Below are 24,382 nucleotides of genomic sequence, written 5' to 3'. Positions count from 1 at the left end.
CTATTGAGAAACAGAATACAACATCCAAGCCACACACTCCCTTATGTCCTTTAGCAGTATGTCAAATCAAGGAAAGTGAATTGCTTACATATTTTACAAGATGCTTAGCAGGCCAATAGAAAGGCAAAAGATGACCATAACTTTGAACCTAATCAAAGCACTGCTAAAAAATGGCCATACTTTTAAGCCTGATTTAAATTTGTACCTGATTGACACCATCAACATTGAGAAGTCGTGCTCTACTTGATGGGCGAACCATAGCAAGAGTTTGAATGGTTCTCTCACTACAAATTGTATACCTACGTTCAAAACAAAACAAAACAAGATGAAGATTCTGGATAAAGTAGTTTCGTATTCTGCAAATGAGGGGCGGGGGAGGGGGGGGGAGCATGGAGCTTTATAAGAGAATACATCCTGAAAGTATGGTTTCTTCGTAAATCACCTGACAATCTATGCTAAGGTGTGTATGCAACAAGGATAGCTTAGTCGAAAAACTATGACTAACCTAGATAATGACAGGACACATTTAATAAGCTGTTCTACATTTGAAAGAGCTGTAAGTATACAATAGGTTGCACGCACTTTTTACTGAAACAAACTCTAGATAAACTATATGTCTTGTGTTCTTTCTTATTTTTCAATATAATTTCTTTCTAGTTCACATAGTAAAGAAGATAGTTCAATAAGTTCACCTAGAACATAATTCAACTTCTTCACCTACCAAGGCATCATCATCACCCAATTTTCTATAATCTACAAACAAGAAAACTGCAATTACTTTTGCATCCATTTGGTAGAGCCAATTTGTAAGCAGGCTCTCCAATTTCCTTGAGTTTCATGAATGGTTCACAATACCTCGAAGACGACTTAGGACAATTATCTATTTCAAGGGTTTCTAAAGATATTTTGGCACTTTAGATAGAGGATCTTGCCTTTTGCAAATTCCACCTTTTTATTGTGTGGATGGGCATCACTTCTTACTCTATTCGGATACCTTTATGCTATCTTTAGCTATTTTAAGCACTTGATCCATAAATATGACACAATATTAAGCTGCCTAGACCTTCTCCTTTTCAGGCCCCACTATGACTAATGCTCTAGGCTGAAATCCGTGCATTACCATGATTGAACTAAAACCTATTATAGAATATTTAACCTTGTTATATGCATATCCTAAGGTAGGTAAATACTCTATCATATTACTTTATCTTTTTCTTGCATATGCTACTAGCATATCCTCTTTTACCTATTTTACCCTTTCAATTGGGCCATCATTTTGTAAAAGATTTGTAGTACTCGAATTTAAGTCGTACATAATCTCTTAAAATACATCTCTAGAAATAACAGATACGTCTGCCATCCCGGTCAATAACAATACGGGAATCGTATTGTTATTTAGTACTTAATCTCTTGAAATAAGCCTCCAAAAATAACATATAAATCTACCATCCAAGTCAATAACAATATGGCTTCGTAGCTCATATAACCGAGCTCACAAATAGTTGAGCTCATTCAAGAGTTTTCAGCTTTTGCTTTGGCTGCAATAAACAGACTCATTTTAGGCAACTGATCTCAATCACCCACACTAAACTGGGCCCCTTGGTATCATCGAATAAAATTGGTAGAAAGACTTTCTCATTTGCGATATGGAATGTCTAAAGGATGTAATAATCTGCCTATCTTTAGGCATGCAGCTTTATAATCTGGCATGTTTTGCATTTTAATACATATAGCCTTAGAAGTGCTACTCATTCCAAGAAAAAAATTTGCCCTTCTAGAAATACATAAGACTTCTATGTGTTCTGTGCTTGGACTATCATGACATTCATAAATGACGCCTAAATAAAGAGTTGGCACTCATTTTTATGCAAAACACCTACTCTATCCTTGTAGAGTAAATAATCCTCTTCCATGCTAGAGTTCTTCCATCTAAATTCTCTTCACTAACCTTTGGTGTGTCACAATTTCCATGTAACTCGTTAGTGAAAGCCTCTTGACAAATTAAACCCCTTTCTTTAACTACTTTCCATATTTCGCAATAAGGAGAATCATGCTCACAATTCTCTTTTAAGGATTCTACAAAGTCAATATTGCATTAAGTAACCTTAATTCATTGATCATTGGCATTCACCTAAGGGATCTACTATCATTTAAATGAAAAGACTTCTATCAAGTAGAGTGAAAGCCCCAGGAGCAAATGCTCATGGTGGCCAGAGTACATCATGCATAGCATGGAAAACAAAATACCCTGATTGGGTCAAACATGCTCATCAAGAAGAGTCAGTAAAGCTCCAAGTTTAGGGCTGAAAAAGACACCTCAAACCTGTGGTGGACTCCAACGAAAAAAGAAAAGCCTCTCCCCTCCCTAAGAAAGATGGTCCTCTTAGTAGAGGCCGCCCAAGAAAACCCCTACTGTTATGCTCTAGCTGAGATAGCATGACCTCGTAAGGGTCAGTCGACATTAACCTTTAAAGGACCAACATTTATTAAGTACTTTGTGTTGAAATTTATCTATATGGTCAAAAAGGTTATAATGCCAAGGTTGTCGATGAGGGTCATGACATTGACTAGATAGATCTCAGGCCAAAGGCCCTGGTGCATCTAATTATGAAATGTGCCTAGGTGCAAGTGGATTAATGTGTATCCCAAGAAGGGGTTAAAAGAATGCATCAAAAATGGGCCTTAGAAATGTGGCATGTGGCATCTAGATCTCCCTAGGAAATTTGGGGATTTACAGCTCAAAGAAGAAACGATAATTGAAATGGTATTGTTGAGATCTGCCTATAGAGATTGGTTGGGAGGATAATTAATGTGCCAGTGATGTTTGCCAAAAGCACATCATAGTCGTAGCAGCCTATCATCTGGTATCAGAGCTGTCACGGGTGTGCTGCTTGAGTGTAGTGATTCTTTCTTTTTTCGAGAAAGGACTTTTATTAAGTATGAAAAAACCCACAAGATGAAGATGCAAGACATGGAATGGAATGGAAAGGAAAAGCAAGACTAGAAAAGCATAAAGGAAATGAAATAATGAAAGAAATATACAACCAAGAAAAGTACTTACATGATCAAGAAAGGCATAAGGATTGATAATTATAACAATGAAAGTACAATGCCTTTATAGGATAGGCACACACACTCTAAGTGTCAAATGTATATGGGATAAGTCCCATAGTGACACGTGGCACTCTAGGATATAAAGTAGTATAGTACTACTCTAGAACACACTAAAAGTCACTCAAATTGACTCCATTTCCTAACACCCCCCCATGGAGGAAAGGTGAGGGACTATTGGAATGGAACCAAGAACAGAACATGACAATGATGGTCATCAAAATTGTGCATGCCGTCTAGAACTAGACATGGCTCCCACACAATCTCAGAGGCAAGTGAGCATGGCTCAGAGGCTAGTGAGCATAAAATAGAAATCTCATCTAGCATGGCTCAGAGGCTCATCATGCATGGATGCATGATCAACTCAGAGGTCTAGGAGACCAATGCACCAACAAATAGACCTATCAAAGCCAAAAAGACACATGGCTCCCACAATACATCCCCACCTGGCTCCAAAGACTAATGAGGAACATGGAACTACACACCAAAAATATAAAGGAAATACATCGTTTTAGGAGGACTATCCAAGGCAGAGGACCTTTATTGACTCAACACACATGATTTATTGCATTCATTTTTGGGAAACACCCCCAGGGCAGAGTACCCAAATATATTATGCTTTAGAAAGCAAAATCATGATCTCCATCATTCTCTAGATGCGGGAGACAGATTGTACGAGCATGATCCTGTGTCGGCGGGTCATCTTCATCTGCATCATCACTAGTGGCAGATGCCATCCAACTGGCATGATCCTTCGATTGTTGTTGAGCAAGCTTCTGGTAACATCTGTCCTCCGTATGACCGAGCTTGTTACAATAAGTGCACTTAAATGGCTTGAATGTCTTTCCTCGTGCTGGTGAAGTCGATGGCATAAGGAAATGAAATAATGAAAGAAATATGCAACCAAGCAAAATACTTACATGATCAAGAAAGACATTAAGGCTTGATAATTATAACAATGAAAGTACAATGCCTTTATAGGATAGGCACACACACTCTAAGTGTCAAATGTATATGGGATAAGTTTCATAGTGACACGTGGCACTCAAGGATATAAAGTAGTATAGTACTACTCTAGAACACACTAAAAGTCACTCAAGTTGACTCCATTTTGTAACACGAGCAAGCTTAAGGCGAAAATATATCATGCAAGCATGAAAAACAGTATCCTAGAAGGGGCCTCCACAAAGCTTCTCATAGCAAACAAGAAAGAAACCAAGGCTAAGGCTGGTAATTCCATCTCAACCTTGTTGTGGACTCCGAGAAACAAAGGGGAGCCCCTCCATTCCCTAAGGAAAATAGCCCTCATCCTATCGTGAAGTCCCCTACATACTCACAAGTAAATCGATCGTTCACAAGTTGCAACGCATTCTAGTGGTTGAGTTGATTCTTCGCAATAGCCAAGCATAAGGAAGGTTTTGCATTGGACGATGATTGCAGGATTATGTGAGATACTTCCCACGATTGATAGCGCACCTTAGCAATAAGGCAAGGATCTAGTCATCGCAAACTCCCTTGACCAGCCTCTAGAAGTACCCATATTGTTGTTCTCTACACCTTAAGCCAAGGCTCCAGTCGTCGCAAACTTTCTTAACTAGCCTCTAGAAAGGTGCTTAAATCCCATGGTTTTCTAAGCTTCTTTTATCTCTCTCAATATTGTGACCTTCTATTTGAACCTCCTCATTCTTGCTTGTTTGAGAAGATGCATACTACATAGGTTTCCCTTTCCTTGAATGAGCAGCTCCACCTTTAGATGAGGCTGCAACCATTTTTGCTATCGGTGGACCAATGTCTTTCCTCCTTGTAGTTCCCTTCGTCTTCACCATTGGTATAGATAATTAACTACTACTGCAAATTGAAGAACATAACAAAGAACATAACCTTGTTGCACTATGGGGGAGGTGGAGACTGAGGAGCACTTTGTTTGCAGATGCCCTTTATATTATGAGATCCGTGGCAGATTTCACTGTTTATTTGGGCACGGATTTGGACCTCTCTCTCGGATTATGGAGTATGAGGATCAGTATTGCTTAGCGTTGTTCATCAGGGAGATCACCAGATATAGAGAGAGATTCCTCAGAGAGCACCGTCGCATCCCTGCCAGAGACCTGGTTATTCATGAGGAGCAGGACGAGGCGCAGGACCATGAGCACAGAGATAGCCCATCTTGCCAGAGAGCACCGATGGTTCCACCCCGAGGATGTACATATGACATGATCCGGCAGCACCGCAGGATGATCTTACACAGAGGCCGTACCCGTCGCTTTATTTCTAGACGACGGAGGATGATGGCAGATTTTCGGAGGAGATTGCTCCATGGAGACTTGGCACCGCCAGCAGCCCATTTGACACTTGCCCAGATCTTCACACTCATGGCAGGAGGCATGGTCGATGGCCATGACTTCCATCATTTCTTTGGATCACAGACCCCTTAGGGAAGACGATGTTCCTCATATTTCATATTTTACATTTTGTATCTAGGCAATTTTGGTACTCTATTTCATTTCATTTTGTATCTAGGATTTTTGTAGCCATTTTTGGCATCTTAGCGGTATTACGATGAGGCCACCTAGTTGGCGCATCGTTGATGATGTATTTTCCTTTCGGATGATTTTGTGTCCCATAGGCCATGTATGGCCTTCCGTGGACCTTTAATAAAATTTCTTTCTTTCTTTCTTTCTTTCTCTCTCTCTCTGTGCAATGGCCTTTTACACGAAATCTAGAATGAAACCTAGTGTGCCAATTTCAAAGTTGGGATGGCGCTCCACTCCAAAATCCATTTTGATGATAAGCTGTTCGCTAGGCATCAGGCTACTGTGACTTAATAGCAGCTTGTCGTTTGAGGATTGCTATTTGAACGAATGATATTGGGACTCAGGCTGGCACGTTAATTGGTTTTGTATTTTAATTATATATTATTATGGTGGACGAGCGTGGAGCGGTGCACTGGTAAACAAAGTGGAACGGCAAGCTACATTTAGCAATAGTTGGATTCCATAAGGCTTGAGACCAGTCGAGAGTTAGCCAGGGTGTAATGCTTCTTGGTAGCAATCTAGTACTATAGGCATTGACAACAACAAGGGGAATCATAAGGTGATTTGAGCCAGATGAGCGATTGATCGATTGCGGCGATTGTATAAGATGATTCACATTAGCAATTATCTCGAGTAGTTTTACAGTGCGGATGTAGCAAAAGCACCTTGTGCAGAGATCAACGGCACATCACTCCTAATCAAAACTATAAATACACCATACAGGTTACAAGATTGAGTCGAGGAGTAACTATAGAATACATAAAACTGAGGCTGAGCTCTGGCAACCTGGTTATCGAACGGACCTAGATGCAACTCTACAATAAAAAAGGATGCTATGATGTGGAAATAAAGCAACCTAAAACCTGCACAAAAGCACTTAAACGCTAAACCTCACTGGTGGGTCCTATAGAATCAGGATTCCGGTTGACACAGCAAGTGTCACGACCATGGCCCATATAGTGTCTGGTAGGATTGCTTTTTTCCCCCCCCCCCCAAGAAAATTACTTCATTAAGTATGAACGAAAACCGCGCGAGCAAGCTCAAATGCGGAAATACATCATGCTATGCATGAGGAAAAAACAGCTCAAAAGGAGCTAATAAAAAACCAAGGCGGAGGCTGAAAATGCCACCTCAACCCTGAGGGAGACTTAGAGAAGAAAGGAGATTCTCTCCAAACTCTGAAAAAAGTAACTCTCCTGGTAGTGGTTGCTCCAGAGGACCCCTGCATGCTCGCCCAGATGGCGATCAGAGTGTGTACTGTGTCGGTCCAAATATTGGCCATAGCCTGGGAAGGGTGAACCTGGGTACCCTCCATCACCTCTGTACACCTGGCTCTCCAAAAATGCCAAGTTGCAATGCTAGCTAGAATCTTCCATGATGTGTCTACTAAGGCATGAGCAAGTTTGAAAGGAGTGAAGTAAACATCCTCAAGGGAACAAGACTCCATTGAGTGTCGTTGTACAATGAGAGCTGGATCTGGATCATGTCCCTCGAAGAACACCTGATGGCCAGTAAGAGATAACCATGCTACTGAACCCCACGTCACATAGAAAGGTGCTGTATGAAAGGTACTGAAAATCCTAGCAACACCTTTCCAAATCGTCCTCGTCTATCTGCACTCCCAAAGGCAATGCTGTACTAACTCAACTGCACTGTGGCAACAAGGACAAGTAGGGTCAGCCCCGAACCTGGATCTCCACAAGTTCACTGCAATCCCTTCATGAATAGAAAGCCAAAAGAAAAGAGTGATCTTTCTATTCTTCAGGGATTTCCAGAGCCTACGCCGAAAGTTTTTTCGTAAAATTACGAAAATCTAAAAACTCTTCCAATGAAGGGCTCTGGAGGGTCTCCAACCACTACTACTAAGCTGAAATCTCCGAGCATTTTTTATTGTATAATGAAAGAAGGGGATGCTCTTCTCTCGGTGCCCCTCATCAAACCATTCCCACTCCCCTAGGTCCCACTGTAAGAACCTGATAGGTGAACCACCATACCACCAGAGTCTCCAAGACCCCAGCGCAAGGAGAAGGGGATCGGGGTCAAGATACCACTATCAGTCCGTGCCCCACTCCATGATACCTGCAATCCTGACAAGCTGAAAGGCAACCTCCAAAAGAATATCATCATAAGATCTGGTAAGTCTGCCTTCCAACTGAACATCAAAGACTACGGTATTCTTTGAAGGAACATGGTGGAAAGAGGGAGAGAGAGAGGATAGGCTAGGGAGAGAGGAAGTGATACTCAAAAGGAGACATAATGAAATGGAAATGATATGACTAGAGCAACAAACAAAAATGAGAGTACTCACGTGTAGACCAAAGAGCTTGTAGCTTGATACTTGATTGATTTAACTCTAGACAAGTACAGCTCTTATATAAGAGCACACACACACATATGAACACCTATGCATATGGGATAACTCCCAATATGACATGTGGCATCCATAGGACACACTAGACTAGAACTCACACTAGAAAATACATTTTTAAACTCACTTTGGCTTCATATTCCAACACCCCTCCATGAAGGCAAGGTGAGAGACTACTGGAATGGAACCAAGAACAGAACATGACAATGACTGTCATAAAAAACTGTGCATGTTGGTCTAGAGCTAGACATGGCTCCCACACAATCTCAGAGGCAAGTAAGCATGGCTCAGAGGCTAGTAAGCATAACATAGAAAGCTCATCTAGCATGGCTCAAGGTCTCATCATGCATGGATGCATGATCAACTTAGAGGTATAGGAGACCAATGCACCAACATCCTGGAACTCATATGCCAAGCCTGATCAATGCCAATACATGGCTCCCACAGTACATCCACCTCTTGACTCCAAGGACCAACTAGAAACATGGAATCACACACCATAAAAGAAATACATCATTTTAGGAGGACAATCCAAGGCAAAGGACCTTTATTAACTCTTCAAACATTCTTTTTAGAGGGACTACTCAAGGGAGAGAACCTTTAACTCAAACATATATAAAAATATATAAAAGATTTCATTCATTTTATGCATAGCAAGGGCAGAGAACCCATGAGCCCGAAGTAGCTACCGCACAAGAGTGTGCACATCCTGATGCAAAGAGGTATGTCGCTGAAGAACCAAGCAAGGATGCCCTCGAATGATGTGTCAATGAAGGCCATAGGAGCAGCTACCAAGGGAGATCACGTCATGACTCTCAATGTGCCAATTGGAGAGTCACCAAATGCACAGAAGAGGCGATGAGTAGCAGAGATGGCGCACCAATCGAAGCAGTCACCGAAGTGTACAGAGATCAGAGAAATTATATTTGACTACAATGTCGAAGATGACGAGCTGTGAAAAGAGTATTCCCCGCTGTCGGAAGCCTTAAGTCAATGTACCAGAGTGTCCGTACAGTCAAAATGACTTGTGGGTAAGCTTGGGAAGCTCAAATCACTGGTGGAGGTCACGGGAGTCCAAATCTGAGCAAAAAATGCCAAAAAGTAACCTAAAACTGCTCGGAATCGCCTTCTCACAAGTTGTACGGACTCTTGGCACTGTCGTGCATCCGCCTACAGAGGTTCGTACGGATGTATGGACAGCTGTACAGACTGAAAATTAAAAATTTTTTCCCCTCGAAATGGTGTGGGACAGGGTCGTTTATGTTTGGGCAGTGCCAAAATGTTTATGAACGTCAAAATCAGACCTCAAAAGGTCAAAAAACAGCCGCTGGACTACTCCAAAATAAGTTTTTGGCGACCAACTGACAAGGAATGTCTGTCAATGCTAAGGGAAAACCACGAACTGATGCGGGAGTGGAGCTGAAATCACAAACGAGGACCAAAAGCAATCACTAGGACACCGGAGTACTTGATGGCAAGGAACCATGGCGAGGCTAAGGGAAGGGAGGCTTTACCTTAGAGGAGAGGGGAGCTTCCATTTGCGGACTTCTCTCATCCTCTAGATAGAGCAAGAAGAAGGGGAAGGTAGGAAGGGAGGCTCTCATACCACATGAAGGAACATGGTGGAAAGAGGGAGAGAGAGAGGGTAGGCTAGGGAGAAAGGAAGTGATACTCAAAAGGAGACATGCTGAAATGGAAATGAAATGACTAGAGCAATGAACAAAAATGAGAGTACTCACATGTAGACGAAAGAGCTTGTAGCTTGATACTTCATTGATTTGACACTAGACAAGTACAGCTCTTATATAAGAGCGCACACACACATATGAACACCTATGCATATGGGATAACTCCCAATATGACACGTGGCATTCTTAGGACACATTAGACTAGAACTCACACTAGAACACACTAGAACACACATTTTTGACTCACTTTGGCTTCATATTTCAACATCCTCATGTGCATCCTACAAGACAATAATTTGTAAAGGAATGCCCGGAGAAGGCTCCCCACCAAGTGGACTCTGTGATCGGCATGTCATCTGTGTCTATCCACTTTGCCGGAATGGCTGCCTCCATTTGTTGTATCCTGACTGCACTCCCTTTGAGGCGGCCAACTGCTAAAAGTCTCTCATACTCTAGAAGTCTCCTAAAGGCCTGCCATGCGCCTACTATAGAAGTGGGTCCCCTCTCCCATCTAGACCACTGCATATAGTGTGACACTCCAAGTGGCTTGCCATGGTCATCCAATATCGAGTCATTCCACATGACTGGCTGCCTGTGAATTTCTTCACGAGAGGTCGGTGGAACTCTGCGAAGAGTGTTTCTGAAGCTGCCCCAAGCTTTCAGAATAGCAGCTATGAGAGGGGAAGGTGGAGATTTGAGATGGACTGAAGTAAAGATTCATCTGATGCTATCCATCCAATCTCCCCCATGAGATGGAGTACAAGATTGAATGCTGCGTGAGAAGAAATCTTTCCAGGGCTCTTGTGCAGGCATCAATCCACGTACTACAAACTTACAGAGCAAGGCTATGCACTACAAGTTCGGGTTAATAATATTGAGACCTCCTTCTCCAGTGGGGAGAATGAGGGTCTCCCAAGCCACCCTAGCTACAACATCCGAGGTGCCATCTAAACCGCTCCATAGGAAGTTCCTGATAGGTCTCATGAGCTGAACAATACAACCTCTAGACCTACACCAACAAGAGCAAACAAACCAAGTAGTAGCCAATAATACCTGGTTCACAACCACAACTCTGGATGCAAGGTCAAGTCTCGTAGAACTCCAAAAGATGAGTTTCCTTCTAATACTCTCCAACACTGGAGCAAACTGTTGTGCTGGAGAGATGCCCACCTCAACCTGACATCCCAAATATCTGACGGAAACACCCCTTTGAATCCAAGTGAACCCTATGCCATTCCCCCAGTCTGGAGTGTGCTCATCACACTGATCCAAAAGCCATTGGATTTGTTCCAATTAATGTGTGCACCTGTAGCAATGCAAAACAAATCCAATGCCGTCCTAAATGATGTCAGTGTCTATGGAGTGGCATCCAAAAAAACATCCGTATCATCTACCAACTCACTGTCTAAGAGCTCATCCTCCTATCCTAAAGGAAGCCTGAGCCCTACAATATCAGCTTGAGCTCTAATGTAATATCTCATAGCTTCAGCCACAAAATAAGAATAGAAAGGGGGCTAAAGGACATCCTTGGCGGACTGATTTGGTAATCTCAAACCTATCCCCCCTGACTCCACCAATAAGAACGTGGCCGTGGGATGATCTGTAGAGGGATGACACCCTTCTAATCCATGCATCTGAGAAACCAAAGCGAGTGAGTGTGCCCTCCAAAAATCCCCAGTGTACCATGTCCTAAGCTTTCTCAAAGTCCAAGAGTAGAATGGCCAGCCTATGGCCATTATGTAGGATTGCTATTGTAGAGGATGCCTTATAACAAATTGTGAATTAACAACTACATGCTAATCTAGGGCAGAGGGCACTTAGAGTTAAGAAGGATGGTTCAAGTGATCTCTACGACACGATCTAGAGAGGAGAAAGATAAGGCTCCAATGAAGCCAATGTCTAGCGTGCATACGGTCGAGCCTAAAAAGGTTAAGGTGATGAATATTGCAAATTATAGACCAAAAGTATTTTGGTCGGATGGCAAACCATAGTTTTGATGTCGTTGAAGGTTGTTTACACAAATGGGAAGAGGCATTCACCATTCATGAAATCAGGCATAACATCAAGAAAATTTGCAAGGCGACACATTTTTTTACTAAGGTAGTATATAGATGGTGGATAAAACAGCAAAGATATGAAATTGCATACACTACTTGGGAAGGGTTCAAAGAGAGTTTAGAAAGCATTCCCTGCCTCCTAAGGAAGCGCGTTCAAATAGGTATCTTCGTCAAAAGAGTTTGTCAATAGAAAGAAAGAAAGAAAGAAATTTTACTAGATTCTTCGAAAGACCGATGGGTCTATGAGACTAAAAGAAAACCTGATACAAATCACAATAAGGGTGGAGCTACTAAAACGAGCATCATCACCCATGTTGAATCCTAAGTCTAATCATACATAATTAAATACATCTGGGTATGACAATGAAAAGAAAAAAAACTGGAGCGGAGTGGAATCCTCCGTATGTCATGTTGCCCTAGCTGGTGCATAGCCGGTGATGGGACGTTAGCGTCCATCAAGGGACCCCGTGCGTCTCAGTCTCCTGGAAGAGGCTCGACGTAAGACCAGAGCTACCGTGACTCCCGTGGGGCATATCCCAAGTCTAAACAATGATGGGAGGTCCCCCAGAGTGATCTGTGTGTCCCCTCGATGTCTCGTGTGTCGTGTTGCGATTGTAGGGTTGGGGTCTCTGTCACGTCTGCCGCTAGACACTGGGCGATCAATGTCACTCGATGGGAAGAACTCTGTGATCCTACTCTGAGAGGTGTCTGATGGTGTGGCCAAGCCCGACGCTTGAGTAAGTACTCTCTGTGTCGGACCCCCTCGTGAATGAATGCCGCGAGACATCTCTGATCTGGGTAGGCGAAGAATCTGGAAAGGAGCCCGGAGCCGTCTTTGAAGAGACAGCGGTAGCGACCTCTGATCTCGTAGTACACTCCTAGTACAATAATATGTTTATAAAATAGTCATGAAATTATTCGAACCTCTTCCTCCATAGTGCAAATAAAAGATTATATCTTTGTATTTTCTTCAAATGAAAGACTTCTATTAAAAGATTATTTATTTGGACTGAATGACAGAATTAAGTTTGAAGCTCATGCCAAGTATGCGAAGACATTGGATGAGGCAATAGCTGAAACCTTTACTGAACCTCGAACAAAGATTCCAATAAGCAAACCACAACCCTTCTAGTTAATTCGCACTTCAAATCCTCAAGAACAGGTGGCTGAAAACCAAATGGCAGCAACCAAAAACAATTCGCAGCACCAAGAGCAAATCACACTTCAATATTTGCCACTTCTGGGGATTGGAGAACTTCGGGACAGCTTAGGAAACTTCATGGAAGTGCTGGAGCTGAAATTGCAATGGAGGAAGGGGTGGCTGCGAAGGACTTCATTGCAATAGGATAACTTTGTACAACTAGCTCGCAACTTGCAAAGGGAGCATGAGGCTTAATACCATTCTCAATACAACAGGGAGCCTAGAGGCCCTTATTTAATATACTAGGCCAGCCGGCTCGAAAGCATGTGCTTTCTAAAATCGGGGCCAGCTTTCTTGCCTGAATAGATGCTTTTCTCTACAAAGTCGAGCTTTCTCCAAAATCTTGGGATTTCCCCAAAAGTAGGCGCTTTCCTCCATAGAGTGGGACACCTTTGATGCTTTTAGCTCAAGTGGGCCCTCCTTTAATTGGGGGTGCCACTTGTCTTGTGCTTTGCCCCTAAAAAGTGGGGGAATTTAGCACTCTCCAAAGTCTTGCACTTTGCATAAATAATATCCAACACTTTAACCCATTAGAAATTAGCCAAATGCATGCATTCTAGTTCTTGGACTGATCCTAGTCCCTTGTGGGCATCCCCACAGTTCTCTTTTACCAATGCAAAGCAAGGTAAATATAACTTATTCTAGTTAACCAAAGTTAACTTTCTTTGACCGAAGTCAATCTAATAGCACACCAATTGGTGACATTCCCTCGGCTTCTAATCAGTCGCCTTCAACTAAAAAGCTTCTTGATAAAATTGTCAAACTTGAGGATACTCCAAAAAGAACAACCCATTTACCCACTTAGCATCGAGTACCAAATAGTCTTGAACTTGACAAGGTACCTACGGGTAACCTTGTCTCCGGGTCCCTTCTTCTTTGTGTCATATACGATCTGTTCTAGTTAGAGGATCCCCTCCACTTCTGGCAGCTCTTCTTGAACTGGTTCTAAGGTTCTGGTCCTTGTTACTTCTTTAAGAGACTCATGTGAAAAACATTGTGAATCTTCAAATTCTCTAGTAGCTCTAGTTGATATGCGACTTCATTCATGGGCTCACTAATTTGGAATGGCCTTAGTATCTAGGAGACAACTTTGGGTACACCTTTTCTTTTTCTTTGATCTTTCTAAGTCTGGCTTGCTTGAACTTGACGTTATGATAGAGGTTCGTGCGGCTATAGGATGGGCAGAGGAGGTAAAGAGTACAATCAAGGGTCAAACAGGGTTGTCCATTGTCACTAACATTGTTAGGCTTCTACATCATGTCTCTTCTCTTTGAGACTCTTGGGCCAAGTCTCCACTCTCATTTTAAGACTCTTGGGCCAAGTCTCTTCTCTTTAATGCTTGGTCTGCCCAACTGGTATGTATAGTAACCCACATTGGGGCCCCGATCTATCACAGGTGGATAGGGCTCCGGTGGAGAGGCTCAGGTTCTATTACTGTCACAGATGATTCGTAGTAAGTCATCAATCCCACACCAAATCATCTTGGCTGAGTTCCGGGTCTCGTCCCATTTCAGGTTGATGCATCAGTCTAGGTAATAACATACCTCCATCGAGTTAAGGATTCTAGTCCTACAAGCCCGGGCCGTCGTAGGTTACCATGGCTCGTCTCATTCATGTCCATGACATTAGCAGGTGAGGGTGATCAGCCATGTTGATATGCCCAGACATGCAGATGGTTTCCGAATCTTGGACTTCACATAGACAAATTGCTGCCTTTTCAGTCTACTCTCGAGGCCCCCTTCATTTGGCTGACGTATCACAAAGCAAACCAGGTTATTCGGGAGGATCTCGTACAGCTTTACACGTACAAGACCTGGTTAGCACCTAGCGAGCTTCTTATGAAGTTCATATTCTATTGAGAGCACCGCCTATAGAGATATCAGAAGAGGAATTCATCGGCCCATCAGCAGGCTGCACACTGATCCAACTCCCCCAATAACCAATTCTTAATATCAGGCCTGCAGCTCATGCTCCACACTAGATAGTGCCTGTTGGCAAATGGGGGTGATCCAAGCATGGTGAAATTCTTTGCTGTTGTCTCTCTGTTCCTTTCAACTGCAACCTTCTTTCCTCCACATGTCTCTCCTGCAACCACCGTAGGAAGCCGAGTCTCCACCAAGGGTACCCTCCTGTAATAAAGTCTAGAATTTTCAGAGCCATCTAAAAAGGCAGACACTCTGAGTTTGGGTAGGTCTCTTAAAATTCAATACAAAGTGGACTTCGTTTTTTTTTACAATTAATAAAAAAGGTGCCTTCTTCCGTTTCCCAAATGAGAAAAAAGCCCACTATATCTTAGAAATGCCAGAGATGAACAAGGGAACTTTATCTCTCCCTTATAGATGCTTGGATTCAGCCTAAAATTGTTACACAGAGTATTTAATGAAATACTGTACTTGCACATTTCTGTCTTGAATTACCATAGTAGGCTCAACAGACAGCTGTCAAAATTATACCCTAACTTGTCAAGGCAGGGAGTCAATTCAGAGTATTATCAGTTACAGAAGGTCTTCATGGTAGAGACATTTACAAATAGAAGAAAATGTGGCTTTATTCAGGCATTGTGAAATGAGTTTATTTAGCATACTTTCAGCATGAATGAAATTTAAAAGAGATGCTTACGGAGCAGTGGAATTCTGCTTGGCTAAATTTGCTCTTTCTTTCAATAAGGAATCACAGAACTTGGCTTCCAACTGCAAAACAAAGGATCCAACAAAGTTCCCTCAAATTTAGTTGTCCGTTCATAAGTGCATCATACCTATATTGAGAAAAATTAAAGACAACTAGACACAATGTTTCTATTAGTCTGCTGTTCCTAGCTCACATTCTGGTAGAATAGTTTCTTATAGATGCATACCTCTGACAATGTGTGCATCCGAGATTTTGAGGTCATCTCAGGCACATGTTCTGGGACTGTTTTAAGATCAGTACCACCTTTCTTATGCTCTTCTTCAATCATTTCTTGAGTTGGAGTTAAGAGAACTGGGACTTTTTGTCTAGCATTAGCTTGAAGAAACCTTTTACCCAAAGATCCAACGCTGTTGAAATTGAACATCCATTGAGACAAGTAGACGTGAGGACATTGTAAGTCACATAAGCTTTAGCTTTGCCACACTTTTGGAAAGTATATTTTTCTTCTTGTCGTGAGGAACAAGAACAATAGCAACTGAGTGGCCTTCGTGCCCTCCCTCCCAGCAGTGAAAGGTTCTGAGAAACTTACCTTACAAACCTATAGATATCACGCCTGGTCTCAACAAGGTAACCTGTCCAAAACACAAATTTCATAATTTTTGTCCTCCTTACTATCTTGGACCAACAGTGACATAGAGAAAGGAAATACAACAGGTATACCTTTAGTAAGCAGCTGATCCCCAAGAGACTTCCACCAGTTTGCTGTCCTACTACCACCCAGTCCATATAATGGTAGTTGATCAAAACCGTTGTCTCGCACCTTCTTGGACTGTAAACTTTTCCATTAAAAAATGAGATGGTCTACCAAAACATGCCAAAGTAATGTTACTTATTCATTTCCACAATACAAAGCTTATACCTAGATGAGTCCAAGAACATGCCCAAATTCATCCTCTAAAAACACAACATAGTGCAGTTTCAATCTCATCATAGTCACTCATAAGGTTGAAAACCATAAACTCCATCACGCACAGCAAGGCTAGCTACTATGACATCCCCACTGACATCATCAGCGCCCAACAGTGGGTGTAGACCATAGTATAGACATATGCTCTCACATATACAAATCCACACACCCACACCTAGTTGAGCCTCCATTTATACAAAGTCTGCTAAGTTTATGTCGGCACTCCGAAGGTGAAGGGCGAACTCAGCCATGACGAAGGCTAGCACTAAAGGAGAAGGCTAAGCAACAACTGCTTGTGAAGACTAAACGATTTCATTTTAGTCTCTCCCAGATGAGCATCTAAATGTAGCTGATAGGACACCGCACCAATTAAGATAGAAAGAGTTGTCGCAAAACCAGCAAGCCACAATATGGACGAGAACTTCACACGGTGAAATTTGCATGTCTGCTAATACGGCAGAAGTATATACCTAGATGAGTCCAGGAGCATGCCCAAACAACTCATCCTCTAAAAACACAACATTATGCAGTACAAAGCTTATTCTTTTAAACATCCTACTTGAGAGGTGAAAGCAAAATCTCATAGGTTACGCAACATACCTTTAAGCAAATTAACAAAGACAAGCTATACAGAGAAACTCTTAGTAGTTCGTCCTCCCTCTTTGTAGGACCAAACTCCACTAGCAACAGCAAATTAAAAAAAGGTAATGTGCACATCAGCCTCTATATAGGAGCCTTCAGCCAATAACTATAGATGACTTTTTGTTTTGTTTCTTTCATTTACATAGGAGTAGACAAATTATCTTAGGGCTCTTCATACGTATTGTGGTCTTCAAGGTTTTGCATACATTAGCAAGGCACATGACTGGTTGAAAGGTGGACATCTCAAGCCAAGACTTACCTAAGAAGGAAGGGGGCCAAAGAGACTTCGTGCAGCAAAAAGTGGTGGACACTTTGTGGAGAGGATGTTAGGCGGAAATGGAGTTTTACATGAAAGATATCAACCCCATGTACAAGAGAAACAATACCTCAAGGACAATATCTCCATGTAAAGAGACAACTATTTGCAAATGTGGAGTCAGCTTCCATGACCTAGAGGTAGAGACCAGTAGATGAACACACACCCCCAGGCAAGACAAGCTCTTTGAAATCCATAAGCACAGTTTGATTAAGGATAAGCATCACTTTATATGGCAATGATCATAATTAGGTAGGCTGCCTACATGTGATCATAACTATTTAAGGTTTTTGGGAGCCTCAGTTCTACATAGTTGAACGGTGGCCTTACCTAAGGTTGTTAAGGTTGCTGATTGAAGAGTGGCTCGTCCGTTGCATGGATGGGCGCATGAGTTGCAATAGGAGGTGCAATTGTGCAGCTGGCCGATCTCATTGCACGGGTTTCGGGTATTAAGCACGGAAGGCAGTCCTTGGGCGTCCTTTCGGGTATTCAATTCTCTCTTCAATCCAATGATCCCAGAAAGCCTTCTAAATGGGAAACCCGATCCAGACAACGGGATTTTTTGAATAGAGGTTGCTCTTCCAATCAATTTTTTAAGAGCTTACACTACAAAAGACAGGCTACCAATATCTGTCGGATTTGGATCCCTTGGCTTTACAGAAACCTCGACGTTCCTACTTTGTCTCGTTTAAAGGCATCACCTCGGTTGCTAATGTTATAGATGATGCTGGTACTGTGCTCCCTTTTTCTCTGGTAGCCACCAGATATGGATTGGGCTCTCATTATCGTCCTTCGTGGCAATAAATTACTTCTATGGTTTCGCCTTTTGTTCCGATTCCTCCTTTGGAACTCCAGGACCAGCTAGAAGATTGGACTTTGACTTCTCCAGGTTCCTCTTCTAGTCCTTTGAGGCTATCTCAGATTACTGTGCTTGCATTGTATAAAATCCTTTTGCCTCAACCTTGGGCTTCAGAGAGAGGTGATTCTGTTTGGCGAATGCATCGCCCAGCCAAGTGGTGGAGGAAAAGATTACAGCAACTTCGGGCCTATAAAGTATCGCTTCGGCAACATGTTTTCTTTTGGCGAGTTCTTTTGGGAGTGTTTCCATTTGGACAGCTATTAGCTCATCGACACATTGCTCCTGCACTTTGCCACAGATGTTCAGCTTCTTCGGAGACTGTGCCTCACTTGTTTTGGCATTGTCCGTGCTCTCATGAGTTTTTTGATCTGCTTCGACAGTGCCTACGAGCGAGATTCCCATATGTTCCGTTTGGGAAGTTCTTCTGGCTATTTGGGTTTCATCCATCCAGACCGGAGTTTCATCTTTTCTTCGTTTGGGTTCGCTACTGTGCACTATGGACTTTATGGACATATAGGAATTGTAAAGTCTTTGGTAATCCTACTTTCTCTCTGTTTGGCTTTTTTAGGCGTTCTCTGCAGCAATCTTTCTTCTTCTCAAGGCAGAGGCCCTGATCTAGAGGTAGAGATGCAGACATAGTCAGTTTGTTTGTTTGCTGTACATACTTGTCCTATATCTGTAAATATGCTTGACCACATCAAATGCGTTACACTCAATGTACACGGTTTGTGTGATGGTAGAAAGTGGAAACTTGTATGGATGTATATCAGACAATTACAGCCAGACATAGTGGCTCTACAAGAACATAATCAGCACATGTATGTTGGTCACATAGGACATTTTGCTGGTTATGATATTTTCTATGCTGGAGAGCACTCTTTCTCAAGAGTGGCTTTTTTGGTGAGGCATGATTTCAGCCCGTTGTGGCTCTCAATGATTGCCATGGTAGATGGATTATTATGCAATGCCTGGTTAAAGGAGAAATATTTAAATTTGCATTGGTTTATGCCCCTCACTCTTCCAACGGTCGAGCGTTGATTTGGGATGCCATGCATAATTATCCGTGGAGACACTATGCATTCATTTGTGGTGATTTCAAAAATGCTCCACAACCGGGAGATAATACTTCGTGCCACACTCATATGTTGGCTTCTGAACAACAGGCATGGTCTGACTTTTTGGTTCAGCTGCGTTTGGTGGACCTATGGAAGGAATTACAGCCCACACTCCTGGGCTATACCTTTCAACACAATGCTCAATCTTCCTATCAGGCACACCTGGACAGATGGTATCAGGTTGATCCGCAGTGTGGTGATGCCTTTACTTGTCAACTTTGCGTTGATCATGCCTTCACGTATTCTGATCATGCACCTCTTTGGTTGAGGCTCTCCATGCATGACTTTCTTGATGACAGATTCCCTTGCAGAAGGCTTTTGTTGGTGAATAACAGTTATTTGGAACATGCTGATTTTAAAGCTATGGTTTCTTATGCTATTCAGCCTCTCTCTTCTCAGATGCTTTTTTATTTGGATTATGCATGTCAGGCTTTTGTTGCTCGAATGCAAGCTGTGATTCGGGATTATGGTAAATCATTTATGCGAGCCACACAGGAGACTGTTGTGCATGCTAAACTCAATTGCCAGAGTCTGACTAAGCATAGTCACCTTCGGCCTTTGTCTTCTCATGAAATCATGCACTTATGTCAGGCCAAATTTTGTCTCCAATCAAATGATCGAAGAAAGCTTGCTAAATGGGAAACCCGATCTTGACAAAGGACCTTTTTGGATAAAAGCTGCTCTTCGAAGCAATTCTTCAAAAGCTTGCATTACAAAAGACAGGCTGTAAATATTTGTCGTGTCCAGATGCCTCATGGTTCTTGGTCTTCATCTCGCTCTGAACTTGATAATTTTTGTGTGCAGCACTTCTCCTCCCATTTTGGGCATGTGGACTTTCCATCTCTTGAGACTTTGTTTGCACGTCAGCTTCTTTTACAACATGTCCATCCAATTCTTTCTCAAGCTCAGGCTTTGGAGCTGGAACTTCCCTTCACTGAAAGGGAATTGTCAGATGCAGTTAAATCCTGTGGTAGATGGAAATCTCCAGGGTGGGATGGCCTCACTATTGAATTCTTTCTTGCTTTCTGGGATAGCCTCAAATACCCTCTGCTGCAAATGGCTAATTCAGCTTGGGAAAATCAGCAAATGCCCTTGTCATGGAAAAAGGGACCGGTAAAGCTCCTTCCTAAGAAGTAGATTTCTGATTTTATCACTGATTGGAGACCAATCATGCTCATGCCAATCGTTTACAAGATCATAGCTAAAATGCTTGTTAACCATATCAAAGGGTATCTGCATGATGGGCTGCATCCTTCTCAATATGGCTTTGTTCCTTGTAGGCATATCATGGACAATATTGCCAATGCTTATGTTGGGATTGAATATGCCAAGTACACGCAGCAGGATGTTTTGCTCTTACAGATTGGCATTGCCAAAGCTTTTAACACAGTTCAATGGGAGTTCATCTCGCAAACAATGCGAGCCTTGGGCTTTGGAATAAAAATGCAGCAAGTTATTTATTGGCTCTACAGGGATAGCAATGTTGCTTGTATTCTTTCTGGAGACATCTCTAAAGAATGGACTCTTCATAGTTTGGTTCATCAAGGCTTGAAGGAACTAAAAAGAAGTCATGATGAGATCAACAATGAAGAAGAAAGAGTACTTTATTCATAAGAGGAAGTTCCAATATATAGGCCAGTGATACATTATATGTGAGCTCAAGAGAGAGCATCCCAGATCCACAAATCACTCCACTGATCTCTCCATAAATCTCTCAATCATCCACTAGAACCTTCCACACTCACACCTACTGACTGACACATCATCAATCACACCTACTACAGGCACACTCACCACACAGGTGGTCACACACATGGACACACAAGCACACACACAAAAACATAGGTATACCTTCATCAATTTGTTCTAACACCCCCCCACAAATTGATGACCTTGACCCCTAGCAGTAGTCTATGGGAAACTTCATGGCTTGCCCACCTCTGGTAGCAACACACATGATCCTGACCTAGACTCACTCTAAGTTACATTGGCAGTAGACTCATTTGGAGACCCTAGCTCCAACATGATCTCACTCCAATTTTGGTCCCGGGTTTACAATCTCTCTTGGAGGTTTCTTGACAAAATGACTAGCAATCCTTAAATATTTTTAAGGGGACATCCCAAGGCAGAGAACCCTTATTGACCACACACACAAAAATATTCCTAATTTGAAGATGTGGGGAAATTCCCCCCTTTGATGGCATGTCGTGTCCTTTTCCTTCTTCTCTTCCAAGCTACCATAGTGTGAGGTTCATTGTCATTGGAGAGGTTCTTGGTGTAGCCAATCTTGTAACTCCTTTGCTCTTTGATCTTTCTTGCATCCCATACACCTTCAAATAGATTGAATATGAAGAGGGTCTTACCACTTGTCATTGCAAGGGTAGTGTCTACTCTTGTACAAACGTAAGGCTCATATGACTCATAAGATGATACATGAATGTAAGGCAAAATATGACCATCCAAGTGCAAATAGCCTTCAACTATCATGATAGAAACTACATTCATCACTGAGTCACCTTCAAGCATCAAATAGGCTACATCATTGTTGTCAATGAAGCTCATCATCCAAACATAGACATAGTCAAACATAGTCAAATTGGACAGCAACCCAAAGATCAATCTTGAATCGATGCTAGAAGACATTATATGAGCAGATGACCAAAAGCAAAAGTGAAAAATGATGAACAAGGAAACTTTTGACGACCTTGTCCCTTCAGAATTTTGACCTTTGACCATATATTTGACTGTTTTTCCCAAATTAAACAGTTTGAAGTTGGAGGCCTCAATTGAAGACTTCTAGAGCAGCAAACAAAGGGCTTTTTGGTGGAATGGAAGCCCTTACTGTGGAAAGTGTCCAGCATGAAGAAGAGGCACATTTTCACATGGCATTGTCTGTGGGAGTGTTGCCGATTCCGACTGGTTTTTCTGCCTCTTCTCCTTCTTCTTTGGACCAAATGCACTCAAACTTCATCAGCAGCTAGCTCATAACGCCGCCCAGCCTCCCCTAAGAGGGTTTTGCAAATGGTTGAGTCTACAGGAAGAAATTTGCAGAAATTCGCCAAGTGAAGAAGCTGTCGGCACGGGCAGCAGGGGCAAAATCTTGCAAAATGCTTTGAGGTGGGAGTGCGCCCTAGGAAGGTGCTTTTACAGCTCAGAGGGTTCAGGGAATAGTTGCATGTAAAGAGAGAACAAGCTCTTGCAATTTTGGATGAGAAGAGGGCAAACTAGTGAATGAGAAAGGAGGTGGTAGGAGTGATGACATGGCAAAAAATGGAGGCTAGGAGCTCAAGGAGGACGTGGCTCTGATACCAAATGAAGGAACTGAAAAGAAGTCATGATGAGATCAACAATGAAGGAGAAAGAGTACTTTATTCATGAGAGGAAGTTCCAATATATAGGCCAGTGATACATTGCATGTGAGCTCAAGAGAGAGCATCCCAGATCCACAAATCACTCCACTGATCTCTCCATGAATCTCTCAATCATCCACTGGAACCTTCCACACTCACACCTATTGATTGACACATCATCAATCACACCTACTACAGGCACACTCACCACACAGGTGGTCACACACATGGACACACAAGCACACACACACAAACATAGGTATACCTTCATTAATTTGTTCTAACAAGGCTGTCCCCTTAGTGCCTTACTGTATGCTATTGCTACTCATCCTATGTTGCAATACATTGATCATCTAGTGGCTACAGATTCTCTCCATGGTTTGGAACTAGATGATAATCGCAGCATGGTTGCTCAGGCCTATGCTGATGACTCTTTCTTTACTCCAAGAAATACTGCGCCTGATCTTTCTGCTTTGATGCAAGCCCTTTCAGTTTATGGTTTGGCAGCTGTCCTTCATGTTAACTTTCAAAAGTCTAAGCTGCTCCCTTTGCATCTTAAAGACTGGCACAGTCTCTTATGGCCAAGGGAGATCATCCCACCTACTCAGTTAGTTCAACACCTTGGTTATCCTTTGGGCTAGGGACTTACTCGTCGACAACAAATTGATTGGGTTCTAATAAAGCTCCGAAAAAAGCTTGAATATTGAAAATTGGCAACCTAGCCTTAACATGTTTGCCTCCAAATAGTGCAGTCCATGCTTGTGGCGTACATTCAATTTTATTTGCCTTTGATCATGTTCACCAAGGCAGATCTTGATTTCTTTATGTCTGTCATTATGGAGACCTTTTGGCGTTCCAAACATGGCCAAAAAAGTCTCATACTGCTTTCGGTGCATCAAATTTGTTCCCCTAAGATGCATGGAGATTTGAATATCACTAATATCCAGGTGCACATCCTTGCTTGCAGGGGAAAAATGTTGTTGCAATTTTTGAAAGGTGATTAGCCCTAGGCTCTCATGATTCAATCTCTCATCACACATATTAGTACTCTTGCTCGGTGGGATTTCTTGTTTGGGTACATCGATGGCGCTTTGCATGGCTGCCCTATGGTCTCCAACTTGCTTCTTGACTAGAAGCATATTCTGTCTCACCTGGAATGGCATGGTCGACAGTCTCTGATGAGTAATTCTTTGCGGGCTGAAAGCATTCACTGGTCCAAAGTTTTTCAGCCTCCGCTTGCTTAACAGGAACCTCGCCGTTCTTACTTTATTTCTTTTAAAGGGATCAATACTGTTGCTGATGTTATTCATGATGATGGCTCTATTCTTCCCTTTTCTCTGGCAACCATACAGTATGATTTGGGTTCTCATTATCGTACTTTGTGGTAGCAAATCTTGTATACTTTCACCTTTGGTTCCAATTCCCCCTTTGGAACTCCAGGATCGATTAGAGGATTGGACATTGACTTCTCTTGGGTCCTCCTCTCGTCCTTTGAGGCTATCTCAGATTACTGTGCCTGCATTATACAAAATCCTTTTGCGTCAAC

General features: G+C 42.4%; 1 protein-coding gene across 1 annotated transcript in view; it reads right to left on the bottom strand.

Moving 5' to 3' along the window:
- The window catches only part of LOC147903345 (uncharacterized), a 141,722-nt gene that overhangs the window by 23,914 nt on the left and 93,426 nt on the right, over positions 1 to 24,382 (bottom strand). The window contains 5 exon segments of the mRNA XM_087372504.1: positions 206 to 299; positions 15,579 to 15,649; positions 15,814 to 15,994; positions 16,177 to 16,219; positions 16,308 to 16,416. Of these exon segments, the coding sequence (XP_087228630.1) occupies positions 206 to 299; positions 15,579 to 15,649; positions 15,814 to 15,994; positions 16,177 to 16,219; positions 16,308 to 16,416 (498 nt within the window).

This window comes from Dipteris shenzhenensis, chromosome 3 (genome assembly GCF_047967505.1).
Source record: "Dipteris shenzhenensis isolate YYH24624 ecotype China chromosome 3, Dip_SZ_1.0, whole genome shotgun sequence".
Taxonomy (NCBI): domain Eukaryota; kingdom Viridiplantae; phylum Streptophyta; class Polypodiopsida; order Gleicheniales; family Dipteridaceae; genus Dipteris; species Dipteris shenzhenensis.
The sequence above is the reverse complement of the archived record's forward strand: the minus strand, read 5'-3'. Positions and strand labels throughout refer to the sequence as shown.